A 14,921-nucleotide genomic window follows, 5' to 3' on the forward strand; every position below is an offset into this window, starting at 1 on the left:
AGAAGCTAGAGCATTGTCCTCATTAACATCTTTTGAGGGTAGATTTGTAGTTACAACACTTATAACAGCAACAAGGATATTTTGACGACATAGAGAGGATGAACGAGATAGTTGGGATGGTGTGTTACTCTCTTGGCATGGCTTGGTGATGTGGGCTTGTTTTGAATCTTTGGTTCGAAAAAAAATAAGTTGGAAATGATGATTAATATGAGGTTTAATGACAAAAATTTTGGCTTAAGCAGTCCCTTGACCCAAGGTATGATCATGGTCATTTATTTGGCTTGCATGATTAATGGAAGTCCCTTGACCCAAGATATGACCATGGCCATTTATTTGGGACATTCATGGAAGTCCCTTGACCCAAGGTATGACGATGGCCATTTATTTCGCTTGCATGATTCATGGAAGTCCCCTGACCCGAGATATGACAATGGCCATTTATTTGGGACATTGTTTGGAGGTATTGGACCATTATATCACTTGATATATAGAGTTATCTTAAAGGTGACAAATATCAAATGAGGACATTGCACAAGTCAAAGGTTCAAGCTAGTCATTGCTCAAATTAAGTAGGTGGACCTCTTCAAAGGACCATTGGGAAATATTATTCCATTAATCAAGGAGACTGACTTCTTCAAAGTGGACATGTTTATCTTCTTCATGGGAATGTTGAACATTATCTCAAAGGAATAAAACAATTATTTTCTTCTTCCATAGATGGATGGATTGATCCACTTTGTTGTGGTGATCTATTATTCTCATTGCACATGTGGCTTTGACCACCTTATTTGATTAATTTTAGTTTCTAGAGGTTCCTTACCTCTCGAATGTAAAGGAAGCTCCTTACCTCCTCAATATGAAGGACTTCCTCATTTGTATTTCATGATTGGATAGTGGGGTTGTTCCTCTCCCTGGGGCTTGATGAAAATTTTCTTGGTGTTATTGGGGTTTCAAAGTTTACTATGTGATGTATGTTTCAACTTAGAAGGCTCTTCTCCCTTGGTTTCATCTATAGTATTTTAAAGTGTTTGAACTTGTGAATGATTCAAGATCACCACAAATCTTAGTATGATCAATCCATTGAGGGACAATGGTCACATGAAAGGTGGTGTCAAATACGTAAGTCTTCACATCTCCATTGTTTGTGTGAAGTAATTGTTGAGCCTCTTTCTTGCAAGGGTTCCCTTAGTAAAGGCTTGGTTTGCTTCATGCCATAGTCGATCCTTGAGTTGAGGGAAATCCTATTGAGGAATCCTCACTAGTGAGTTATTGACTTGTAAGTTTACCCTGATTGGCCAAGAAACTACCCATCCTTAGATACTAGTTCCCCCCAAAATCCATTATTCCAAGTAATTGACCTAAAGAGAGTCATCCCCCCCAATCCATTATTCTGAGTAATTGACCTAAAGAGAGTCATTCTTCTTGATATCCTCTCATCCTAACATTCCCTTGAATCCATCACCCCTAAATTTTGGCACTAATCTTCACATCCCTCCATCACCACTATTTCCAATTTTCTTTACAAAAAAACCAATTCAATTACTAGGGTTACTAGTGCTATCAACTTGCACATCACTGTTTAGGCCCTAGAGATCTTTAGGAGAACCTCCTAGAAGTCGGAGGACAGTCAGCCTAAAGAGGCAAGGTAGGTCGCAACGGTGAATGACCTATTGGGGTTCCACTCATACTGTATGGTGTGGGTGGGATCTTTTATCATATAAACGTACAATTTGAAACTACCCATCCTTAGGTACTAGTTCCCCCTCCCCTCCCCAATCCATTATTCCAAGTAATTGCCCTAAAGAGGGTCATTCTTCTTAATATCCTCTCATCCTAACATTCCCTTGAATCCATCTCGCCTGAATTTTGGCACTAATCTTCACATCCCTCCATCACCACTATTTCCATTTTTCTTTAAAAAAAAATTCAATCACTAAGGTTACTTGTGATATCACCTTTCTCCTCACTGCTTAGGCCCTAGAGATTTTTAGGAGAGGCTCCTAGAAGCCAGAGGAAAGCCAACCTAAAGAGGCAAGGTAGGTCGTGACAATGAATGACTTATTGGGGTTCCAGTCATAATGTATGGTGTGGGTTGGAGCTTTTATCATTTAAACGTACAATTTGAAAGGTAAAAAGCACCAACTCCTCATTCTCCACCTTCACCCCAATAGTATCATATTGATCTCAAAGCCTAGTGATCTTCATAAGGTAACTAGCCAATATGTCTATATCACTCATGCATGTATCTATCAGCTTGTTCTTTAGTAGCATGTTCCAAGATATCGTTGCACTCTAATATAGAGTGACTAGAGAACATACATCTCTCTAGTTGTCTTCTTGGTGATGTGAGGGATCAATTGGTCCTTCACCAAATCAAGGATAATTTAGCATTTTCTTAGCCTTGGCCTACCTTTTAATTGTGCTTGGCCAACAATGCAGAAGTGATAGGCACTATAATCTAATTATCCACATCTCCAAAGACGAACCTCCTCAAGCAGCATCCGTACTCTACAATTCCATGGTGTAAAGCTGGAAACACCTAGACGATCTCACTCTCTATGACCAGCACTGCTCATCATGTTGATTTTAGAACATACTCAAGCCAAAAAAAATATTCAGAGAATGAATTCGGAAACAACACTCTAATCATTGAAGCACTTAGGGTATCATACCTTAGAACATCTCACAGGTTCATTCAATCACTGGAAACTCTTGGGCATCACATCCATTGAACCCCCCTCTATCAACTATTTCTTGCAGACAGCTGATATATCCATACACGGATTCCTGAAAGTTCCTTGAAAACATGACTGATACGCATGTCTAAAATTTCAGTGCATGGTAAGCAAACTACAAACAAAAATCCCTAGAAGGCCAGAAACTCAAACTATCAATATTGTTGTTAGTATACAAGATCTACAACACGTCTAACTAAAAACAATAAACAGAAAACTAGAAATTTGCAGCACTCAAAATCACATCTATTTATTAACTCAAAACATAGACTTGCATTGCTTCTTCTCATAGTTCTCAAGCATCGTTTTCTTTGCTTTCATTGCTTTCATTCATTTGCTCTCACATTTTCTGCCTCACATTGCTTCTTCACATTTCTTCTCACATTTTCTCATCCAGATTCAGGTCTCACATTTACTCCTCTGTAAGGCATGCATAAAGAAAGAACAAGGAATCTTCTAGAACAATGAAGCTTCTCGTATAAGGAAGCTTCTGGAGTACAAGTTCAGGAGCACAAAAAAATACTAACATTAACCACCATGTACTGTAGCCTAGTTGACATTGTGATATTATCATCGTCATTTTCTACAATATGAAATTGGATTATAGTTTTCTTTGGTGAATACATGTTGCTGCCACCTTTTGATACACTAAGTGATATTAAACTATTCTAGAAAGATACTAACCATAGCAATTTGGGCACTCCGTGAACTCATAAACATCTTTTGCACGTTTTCTATTCAAAGCTTTCCACTTGCCTGTCCCCCCACACATATCACCTGCATAACATATCTAAGTCAGGAATTTAAAATTTGACAATGGGAATGATTGTTCATCAATGAAAATATAGCATTCTGATGGAAAAAATCAAAAAGTGACAGCAAGGTACAAGAACAGTATGTGGTTTACACTTGGTTTGAAGAGAGAAGTCAATCAAATAATGTAAAATACTGAACTTGCAATTCCATTATATAGTGATTAAGGAAACTACATGATCATCAGATAGTAACCATGGCAAGCTATTCATAAAATAGATCTAAGTTTTGTAAGGTAAGGACTAATCTTCAATGGACAAGACTTCTCAATTGGGCTGCAAATGAAAAATGGGAAACAGAATAGGTAACTTCTACGTAACAAGGGTTTATTTGGATATTCTGTCAAACCATAATGATAATGAACTAAAATGAAACTTAAAGAAACTTGGATATGATAAGCATATTTTTTTCAAATAATAACTTGGTACCAGCACCTTTGGCACAAGGAACTACTCATGGAATACATCTGTTTTAAGAAAACAATAAAAGCTTCTGAGCATATATTTGATTGCTCGTAAACAGAGCATTGAAATATGCCTCCACATATTGGAGATACATAATGATTGAAAGAATGTATTTGTTTCATCAATACAAAGAATCTTATTCTTAAGATATAAAAGCTAGCTTAGGAAATATTGCTAGATTTGTTGAAATATGTAACTAGGTCCGGTCTTCATAATGATATGTAATCATGATTCTATGTAAACAGAAAAATAAATTTATTATTGTTATTCTTGAGTTATGGGTTTCAAGCTCAAGAGAAAGTTATTTTGTAGGTCAAGCTCCCATTGAGAGCTCCTAGGGCTTGTCATTGAGTCAACAAGTCAAGAAATTCATTGTCATGTATGAAAGATCCTTCTACGACATGTTACATATTGTAAAGAGAAATTATTTGAGTCAAAGATAGAGTCAAAAGACCCTGTCTATGGGCTACAATCAAATCGGCCTCCAAAAGAAGATATTCAGCCTATCAAAAGGACATGTCAGCCTAGGTACAATGTCAAGTCGGCCTACTAGCATGGGTGAGGAACCTATATATATATAGGAGGACTCGGCCTCATTCAAAGGCGAACCAATCCAGCATCGATGTCAAGGAAAGAAGTGCGAATAAGGAAGAAAGGAAGCCTCTTGAGCAGCGAATAAAAGGAAGGAGAAGATCAAAGTCTTTAAGGATAGTTTTTGGGAAATTCATCTGACACGTGTGACTGCAACTAGGGTTTCTGCAGTAAGGTACTGCAGACATTGAAACCTTAAAAAGGATTGTTTTGCTAGCCAAATTCATAAGGAGAAGAATCCAAGACAAGCGAAGGATGGAAACCACTTAATTTTTCCTTCATCATCTCACACGTGCAAGATTGCAGAAAATTACGGTGGGGCTGAAATTGCAGAAGTTTCAGGTAGGCCAATATTGCAGTAAGAGAGGTTGAAGTTGCAATCAAGGTGTTGCAGGACCGAAGTTGACGACAAAGAAGAAGTTGCTACTTTGACTTGGCAAAAGAGGCAAGGTTGACTTGGTCTTGGAGGTCTTGGTCAAGGGTCTAGATCTTGGAATTCGTCAATTGAATTTCTATAAGAAGAGAATAATTCTTGTGGGTTTTCCTCTCAGTTGGAGAGGTTTTAGCCCTGGCTGATCGCCTATATCTTGTGTCCTTTGTCTTATTGTTCTTTATGGTTTGGTAATTGTTTGATGAAGAAAACACTAATAATAAAAAAGTGAAAGAAGAAGCTAATTAAGTGAAGTAAAAATATACCACAAATAGTTATCAAAGATAGAGAAATCATCCAATGTTGTTTCCCATAGATTTCTCAACATGGATCAGAGCTAAGGTGACAATACAAGGAAAGGCGGCTTAAAGGACACTCAAGGGTCGAAGCACTAGAATATCATCAAGAGCATCAATCATCAAGAAGGACCACTCATCTCAAAGGCACCACAAGGACAAAGATTACATCATCATCTTGAAGGAAGTTACTAAAGAAGACCTCAAAACCCTAGTTCGTTCAAAGAAGGATTCTACACTTGAAGCATTCTTGGGAACCTCGCACAATCATCACCTCGAGAAGAAGGAGACCTCAAAGACCCTACAAATTGGAGCATCTTGAAGCCTCTACATCAAAGAAAAGCTAGGATAAAGGCATTGTCATCATCATCAAGGAACCAAGGTGATCTCCCTCTCCTTGAAGGATCACTTTTGAAGGAATACATCTTCATCAAGAAGGCATCTTCTATTATCAACATCATCATCAAAATAAAGAAGGCATTAAGTTGAAGATATTGTCATCAAGGAGTATCTTCACAAGTAAGTATCTTTATGTCCACATATGAATCTATCAAAATGACTTCATTTTGCAAGGAAAGCAACAAATTGGTTGGGTCATCAAACTTTCTTGCATGGAAGAAGAGGACAGATTTGATCCTCATAGAAAACGAAGTCATTGATCATGTTAAGGGTTCAATCACTAAACCTCCAAAGGAAGAAGCTCAAGCTCTTGCAAAGTACATGAAAGGGGAAGTAAGGGCTCAAAGGATCCTTATAGAATCCATCAAAGATCCCCTCATACCCTATGTATCAAAGTTGGAGACATCAAAAGAAATATACGAGAAGCTAGTAGAATTATTCTTCATAAGTATTGTTGGAGAAGTGATATCATTAAGACAAGAACTCTACAAGATGAAGATATCAAAGGAAGATGGAATAGCCTCATACTTTATGAGGGTCAAAAATAAGATACCAACTACAAGTGTTGGGAGAAATAATGTATGATAAAGAAAAGACCACCATAGTGCTCAGTGCACTACCCAGGGAATGGGGCAACTTTACATCAAGCATCTACGAAAAGAAGGAAGCTACCTCATTCAATGAACTTTGGTCATTGTGTAAAATTGAAGAAACAAGGCTAAAAGCAAAGAGTGACGTGGGATCAAATGAACAAGTTCAAGCATTTTCTGCAATGGCTAAGAGAAAAGGAAAATTCGAGAAGTTTGGTCCTAGGAAAAAGAAGAAGAATATGGGCACTACAAGAGAGATTGTACAAAGTTTAAGAAGGACAACAAAAGGAAAGAAAGAAATGAGGCTCATATCACCGAAGAAGTGGAAGAACCTGATGAGAAGAAATACAAAGGGATAGATTTTCACTATTAAGGTTTCCCCAATACATAGCAAGGAGAAGTGGGAGGTGAAAAGACCTCCACCATGGCAGTCAAGATGAGAAGCATTATGATGAGATGCATCTTAAAAGAAGATGGCATCATACTAGAAGCATTACGATGAGATGCATCTTAAAAGAAGATGGCATCATACTAGAAGCATATTGTTGAAGCAAGGACTCATCACATCATTAGATAAGCTTGAAAGATAGATGAAGTATAAGTCTATAGCAATCATCATAAGAAGGAAGTACCTCTTGGTAACCTCATTAAAAGCATTAGTAATTATGGTCAAAAGAAAGCCATCTAGCAAAGAGTTCATCATACATCATCATCATTAGAAAGGAGCATTTGCAGGATGATCAAGATCCTCTGTTAGAATATTTATTAGAAGGTTCACCTCTTGGAAGAAGCAAGTGTCTTGCTGAGAATTCCCCCTTGTATGGTATTCATTGTTTGGAAGAATGATGGTATGATGACAAAGAAGTGCAACATGTCAATATGGTTGAAGTACTCTCAATCCAGGGAAGAAAGTTGCCAAAGAAAGCCTAGATGAGCAAAAGAAGAAAAGAGGTATGTATGCATATGTTCGATAAATTAAGACATCATTGTGAGAATTCCTACACTGGAATCCTATTGCAACAACTAGTATTATTTCTCCTAATTGTTAATTAATTAACAATTTATCTGCTACGGAAAATATTGAAATGAACACACTGCAACCTTCACAAATAAAATACTTTGAAAAAATAATGCATTGCAAACTGAAAAATACTAGCACACACACACATAAAATTAACACAATTATTTTTGGACAAAAGTCCCCAGAAAAACCCAACTTGGGAAAACTGGTGCAGCAACTGAGGGTTTTATTATTATGCAGCAGTGAGAAATTCTAAGTACAACTGGATGTCAAAATCTGGCAATCCTATAGATAAAAATACTAGCAAAAATCTAGTGAGGAATTTCCTCACCCCACAGGGAAACCTCAGCACAACTTCCTTCAGAAACTTGTCCCTCTCACCCTTTGCGTCAGCCTCTATGCTGCCTTGCGCAGTTTGCTTGAAGTCAAGCCTCTGACTGGTCTCTGATGAAGTCGTTCTACCCTCTGTTGGCTAGAAAAATGCTTCTCCGACACTCTGGGACTCCTTCCGACCTTGGAACTAAAGACATCTTTCCCTCACAGCGAATCGAACTTGCCTATAGAAGCAACTGTGCAGACCCTACGTCAACTTCTCTATGGCTCTTCTACCTCTTTGCAAATTGTTAAAATCGAAAAGTAGGGCCAAACTCCATGTGGGTCATGTTATTGATGGCTGATAATATTTTTATTAGATTCCTCTCGTCGAGAGGTGTAGGATTGATCTAAAGATCATCCGATTCCGATAAGTATTTATGGAGATATGAATTTATTTTGATTATGGAATTATTATCAAGCCAACCTACAACTCATGTAGGCTCAGAAACCCAACAGTCGCATCTATTCAAACATCAACAGTTGTGTATAAAAACAGGAGGTCTTTTCCTCATTTGCACTCACTCATCTCATCACATCTCTCTCTCTCTCCTGCATAGAAAAGAGGCTCTTCTCTACTGCACAGAAAAGAGGCTCTTCTCTACTGCACAGAAAAGAGACTCTCTCTCACACATGTGGAAAGAAGCTGCTTAACCTGAAGCTGCAACTACAGATCCAAACTTTGACCAGCGTTGACCATCAAACCTCCTCTTTTGAACTGCGTTGTAGGTCCATCTGGACCTCCTCTGAAGGCAACATTTTTTGGTCGTTGATCCGACAGTGAGTTTGCAAGATATCGACTGCCCTAGTTTTGATGATGAAGTCGCTAATGTTGATGCTGTTGATCTAGGGTTTGCCACTGCTGATATAAATCAGATTTATTGTACTATCTCTCTGCTGATTTATTGAAGATAAAAGAAGATTTGATCAAAGGGTTTCCCCACACATTGTGGGGTTTGTCCCTGGCTAGCCGCCACATCTTGTGTCTCTTGTCTTGGCTTGTTTTCTGTTGATCGTTTAATGTTCTATCTACACTTTACTTATGCACATGTGATTGCTAATCTATGAATAATAATAAGAAAGAAAAGTAAATTGATCTAAGCATAGAACATACCATAACTTAACATGGTATCAGAGCTGAGGTGAAGACAAAGCCCGAGCAAGAGCAAGAGCAATCACCAAAGAGAAGATTGGCAAGGCTATCCTAAAAGAACTATGGGGTCCTCATCACTCTTTCCTATCGATGACAAGCTCCGTGAGAAAGCTGACTATCACGGATGGAAGATGTCTATCGATCTAACCTTAGAAGATCAAGGAGTGTTGGACCATGTGAGAGGCAATATTGTTGAGCCTCCATCAAATGCATCCACTACTGCCAGGAACAAATGGAAAACCGGAGAAGTCAAAGCAAAGAAGATCATCCGGGACTCTATTGACAAGCGCTTGGTGGCCTACATCTCCGACCTGAACACCTCCAAGGAAATCTACGATAGACTGGTGAGTTTATTTAAAGTTAATGATGCAAATCAAGTTTTGTTTCTTAGAAATAAGCTTAAGGAAATTAAGAAGGGTAAAGATGAGAGTATGAAAGCATACTTCTTAAGAATCACCGAGATCAAGAACGATCTCCTATCTATTGGGGAGACTATTACTGATAGGGAAATGGCACTCACGACTCTTGGAGGATTACCATCCGAATGGTACGTGTTCAGGACTACTCTTCTGAACAATAATGTAATTCCTGGTTTCAAGGAATTAATGGCTAGATGCATCCAAGAAGAAACAAGGGTAGAAGAGCAAGAAATGCCCATGCCTAAAGGTCCTCCTACTGCCTTTTCTTCTCATGCTAAGAAAAGAAACACTTCTGAGACTAAATCAAAAGGAAAGGTTGGACCTAAGGGTGGAAGAAAAGGACGATGTTACATTTGCGATAAAGCAGGTCACTATGCAAGGGAGTGCCCTGATAGAAGGGACTCACACCAAGACAATGATCAAAATCCCTCTCATGGCATTCAAAGGAATGGAAAATTCAATAGCAAAGGTAAAAGGAGTGCTGGAAGTCAAGGAAGAGGACAATCATTCAAGAAAGCTAGAAATTCCAGGATGTATTATATGTACCTGACCTCAAAAAGAACTTGGTGTCCATCTCGACAATGGAAGACAAAGGCTACAAGGTAACCTTCAGCGATGGCAAGGTACGTATATGGAAAAATAATGTTAAAGATGCCTTTACTCTTGGGTTTCGTGTTGATTCATTATATCAAGTCGGTGGAAGTCCGCTAGGTGTCATGTCTTATGACACATCTCTTCAGTCCGAACTTTGGCATCGAAGGTTTGCCCACCTTCATTATAAAGCTCTACCCAATGTAAGACAAATGGTGATGGGGATACCCGAATTCCGAGTAGAGAAAGAAGGTGTATGTCCAGGATGTGCTGAAGGAAAGCTCAAAAGGGGACCATTGCCGTCAAGCCAAAGCAAGACCTCCGATATATTACAGTTGGTTCACTCAAGGATATTTGAGGCTGGCATTAAGAGGGAGACTACTACACCACATACTCCTGAGTAGAATGGTGTGGCGGAAAGGAAGAACTATATGATTGTGGAAGTTGTCTGTGCCATGCTCCATGATCAAAGACTTCCGAAGTTTCTATGCGCAGATGATGTAACAATGCCTGATGTGGAGGAACCCATGGATCCTATTTATCCACCTGAGCCTTCCTCTTCTAGGAAGACGCCTTCATGGCTTAGGGGGCTACTTGATGATGCTAAAGGACATGCTGCACCCTGAGGAACCTTCCGTGAAAGCAAGAAACCTAACAGGTATTAGGGATACCTGACCATCATGAGCACGATCATACAAAATGAGCCTTCATCATTCTCAGATGCCATCAAGCATCAAGTATGGAAGGATGCCATGACCAAAGATAATGAGTCTATTATGAAAAATGATGCATGGGAAGTAGTTCCTAGACCCCAGGACAAGAAAGTTGTCACTTCTAAATGGCTTTACAAGAAAAAGCATGCAGTAGATGGAAGTACGGAAAAGTATAAGGCTCGTTTTGTTGCTCGTGGTTTCTCTCAGAAGGAAGGTATAGAATATGATGAGATATTTGCACCTGTTGCCAGATATATGACCACCCACTCGATCATAGCCCTTGCGGCTTCATAAGGATGGAACCTACTCAGATGGATGTCAAGACCGTGTTCTTGCATGGTTCGATCAAAGAAGAGGTCTGCGTAGAGCAACCCGAAGGATTTGAGATTTATGATCGAAAATCTCATGTATGCAGGTTGAAGAAAGTACTCTATGGGCTGAAGCAAGCACCTCGAGCATGGTATTAGAGGATTGATAACTACTTGATGAAGTTGAGATTCACTAGGAGTGAAGCCGATCCTAACCTTTACTTTAAGGTTGAAGATGACAAACCTCTCATACTAGTGTTGTATGTAGATGACCTCTTCCTAACAGGCACAGACCCTCTTATTCACAAATGTAAGAGGGAGTTGGCTTCTGAATTTGAAATGAAGGATCTAGGACTGATGCACTATTTCCTAGGACTTGAAGTATGGCAGAAGCCAGGGGAAATTTTCCTATCTCAAGGAAAATATGTGGTGAAGATATTGGAAAGATTTGGTATGGTAGACTGCAAGCCTGTAACTACCCCGATGGAGCTTGACTTCAAGAAGTTAAGCGATAGTGCTGCTGGACCTGTTTTACGAAATGCTACCGAGCATCGGCAACTCGTCGGAGTATTAATGTTCTTAGTGAACTCCCGTCCATACATATGCTTTGCAGTGAACACATTGAGTCAACACATGGTTGAACCTCACCACATACATTGGATTGGTGCCAAGAATCTGTTGAGATATCTTCGTGGCACAATCACTTATGGGTTAAGATACACTGTCGGAGATGTGAGACTACTTGGATATACTGATGCTGATTCGGCAGGCAATGTGGAGGACTGTAAGAGCACTTCCGAGTGTTGCTTCTCCTTGGGATCTACTTCGATACCCTGGATGAGCAGGAAGGGGAAGTCGCTTTGAGCACCACCGAAGCAAAATATATTGCTGCTAGCATGGCCTCCTGTGAGGCAGTCTGGTTGTGAAAGCTCTTCAGTGAGCTGTTTGGATTTACATTGGATACCACCATGATCCTATGTGACAACTAGAGTGGGATTCGTTTGTCAAAGAATCCCATATTTCATGATCGCTCCAAGCATATCGATATCAGGTATCACTATATTCAAGATATGGTGCAGCGAGGAGCTATAAGGCTCCAACATATCGGTACAGATGAACAGGTCGCTGACATTCTGACAAAGCCCCTAGGGAAAGTCAAATTCCTGACTTTCCGAGAACAACTTGGTGTTGTTCAAAGACCCTCTGATGAGGGTCTTGTATGATGCATTGAGCTCTGGGAGCTCCGGGGGGGTGCGGGGTACTTCTTGGAGCGACATATGACCACAGGGTGATTCACCATCCCTAGTGGTATACATGTACACCCCGTGGCGACTATGTAGCAGGATGATTGGTTCTCCTGTGAGGTCTGGATGATGTGTTCTCCATGACGACTATGTAGCAGGATGATTGGTTCTCCTGTGAGGTCTGGATGATGTGTTCTCCATGACGATTATGTAGCAGGATGATTAGTTCTCCTGTGAGGCCTGGATGATGTGTTCTCCATGGTGATTGTGTAGCAGGATGATTAGTTCTCCTGTGAGGATGGGATTGATTAAGTTCTCCTGTCAAGGCATCCTACCCATGCAGTCAGGGACTCATGGGAAGTACCTCTCATCTGATCAATGAGCAGGGAAATGAAGTTAGGGACCATAGTAGTACCGATGGACGCATCACTGTATCTACCGTACTCCCTACGCTAGGATGACCTTCATTGATCTGGGATCAATGATACTGGTCTGGGACCAGTGGTAGGAGTTGTACCCACTATGACGTTGACTTCGGGTCGGTTGAGACTGGTCTGGGACCAGTGGTACATACTCTGAGACTGACCTCGGGTCAATGCAGGACTGGTCTGGGACCAGTGAGAGTGGTACATACTATGACACTGACTTCGGGTCGGTTGAGACTGGTTTGGGACCAGTGGTACACTCTCTGAGACTGCGATACTGGTCTGGGACTAGTGGTAGGAGTGGTACATACTATGACGCTGACTTCGGGTCGGTTGAAACTGGTCTGGGATGAGTGGTACGCACTCTGACACTAACTTTGAGTCAGTGGAGGATGATACTGGTCTGGGACCAGTGGTAGGAGTTGTACTCACTATGACGCTGACTTCGGGTTGGTTGAGACTGGTCTGGGACTAGTGGTACATACTCTGAGACTGACTTTGAGTCAGTATGATATATCCTCGATCATTTCTTCTTCTTCATAATTCGGGCAAGAGCAGAGCAGAGCAGTACAGATCAATACAGGGCAAAACAAGACAAAGCAGAACAGGCATAATAGAGCAGAGCAGGGCAAGGGTCAGGCTGTACAGGGCAATGCATTTGATGGATGAATAGTAGCGACTGACAGACAGATTGCAGATGGAGTTCTCCCTAGTTGAGAGGGAGTGTTAAAATTGGCAACTAAGGCCAAACTCCATGTAGGTCATCTTATTCATGGCTGATAATATTTTTATTAGATTCCTCTCGTCAAAAGGTGTAGGATTGATCTAAAGATCATCCGATTCCGATAAGTATTTATGGAGATACGAATTTATTTTGATTATGGAATTATTATCAAGCCGACCTACAACTCATGTAGGCTCAAAAGCCCAACAGCCGCATCTATTCAAACATCAACATTTGTATATAAATACAGGAGGTCTTTTCCTCATTTGCACTCACTCATCTCATCACATCTCTCTCTCTCTCCTGCGCAGAAAAGAGGCTCTTCTCTACTGCGCAGAAAAGAGACTCTCTCTCACACATGTGGAAGGAAGTTGCTGAACCTAAAGCTACAATTGCAGATCCAAACATTGACCAGCGTTGACCATCAAACCTCCTCTTCTGAACTGCGTTGTAGGTCCATCTGGACCTCCTCTGAAGGCAGCATTTTTTGTTGGTGGAATCAAGCCGATCCGATAGTCGGTTTGCGAGATATCCACTGCCCTAGTTTTGATGATGAAGCCGCTAATGCTGATGTTGCTGATCTAGGGTTTGCTACTGCTGATATAAATCAGATTTATTGTACTATTTCTCTCTGCTGAATTATTGAAGATAAAAGAAGATTTGATCAAAGGGTTTCCCCACACATTGTGGGGTTTGTCCCTGGCTAGCTGCCACATCTTCTGTCTCTTGTCTTGGCTTGTTTTCTGTTGATCGTTTAATGTTCTATCTGCACTTTACTTATGCACATGTGATTGCTAATCTATGAATAATAATAAGAAATAAAAGTAAATTGCTCTAAGCATAGAACATACAATAACTTAACACAAATGCACACACTGGATCTGGAATACTTCCTCCAACCTCACTGTCTTTGCCCCTCTCACACTGCTTCAATCTCTAGCTCTCTCTGGCAACTGTCTACCGCCACTCTGGAAATCGTTGTACCAAGAAATCAAACTACTCAAGTGTGTTTTCTCCATCACCGCATCGACCTACTCTTACAGTCCTCTAATGGCCAAGATTAAAACATAATCAATGGCTAGGATCATCTCTGGATTGATCTGTGTGAGTTTTTAGATGATTCTAGTCTTGACTTAATAAATACTGATTAATTAACCATATTCCCTAAATGTTTAGACTTAGGAAATATTTAAAAAATGGTTAATAATCTAATCAATTCATTTCTATGCGGGATTTCCAAAAATGATTTTTGGGTTTTCGAGATCTCATGTATTCTAGCCTCTGCACCGAATTTCGTGGCTAGAGCACATTCAATGCTACAAAAACTAACACTCCCTCTTAGCGAGGAATGTGTTCTAGTGTTGCACTCCCTGCCGCAACACCTTGTCTCTGCATCATCTCCTGTCACGCTGCTGATGTCTAGCCATACTACCCACCAACCACTGCGCAACTCTGATATACGCTGCATTTGTGTTGTTGTTGGCACTGCCATATTGTTGCAAACACTGCATCTGCACTGTAACTCCCTCTCATCTGTTGTTGTTGCAACTGCAACATCTGCAATTGAAAAGCATCCAAAATACTGAATCAATTGTGATCAATATGATGCATCTGTCTCCCGAGTCTCTGACTG

The 14,921-nt window shown here is 40.3% G+C and overlaps 1 protein-coding gene across 1 annotated transcript in view; it reads right to left on the bottom strand.

Annotated features, from left to right (window-relative positions):
* The window catches only part of LOC149171964 (protein PHOTOSYSTEM I ASSEMBLY 2, chloroplastic-like), a 218,003-nt gene that overhangs the window by 29,044 nt on the left and 174,038 nt on the right, over nt 1–14,921 (bottom strand). The window contains exon 3 of the mRNA XM_089424164.1: nt 3,420–3,512. Within this exon, the coding sequence (XP_089280290.1) occupies nt 3,420–3,512 (93 nt within the window). The remainder of the gene's footprint in view (nt 1–3,419; nt 3,513–14,921) is intronic.

This window comes from Pinus tabuliformis, chromosome 4_2 (genome assembly GCF_031772625.1).
Source record: "Pinus tabuliformis cultivar Carrire ecotype Pingquan chromosome 4_2, CPIR1, whole genome shotgun sequence".
NCBI classification, from domain to species: Eukaryota; Viridiplantae; Streptophyta; class Pinopsida; order Pinales; family Pinaceae; genus Pinus; species Pinus tabuliformis.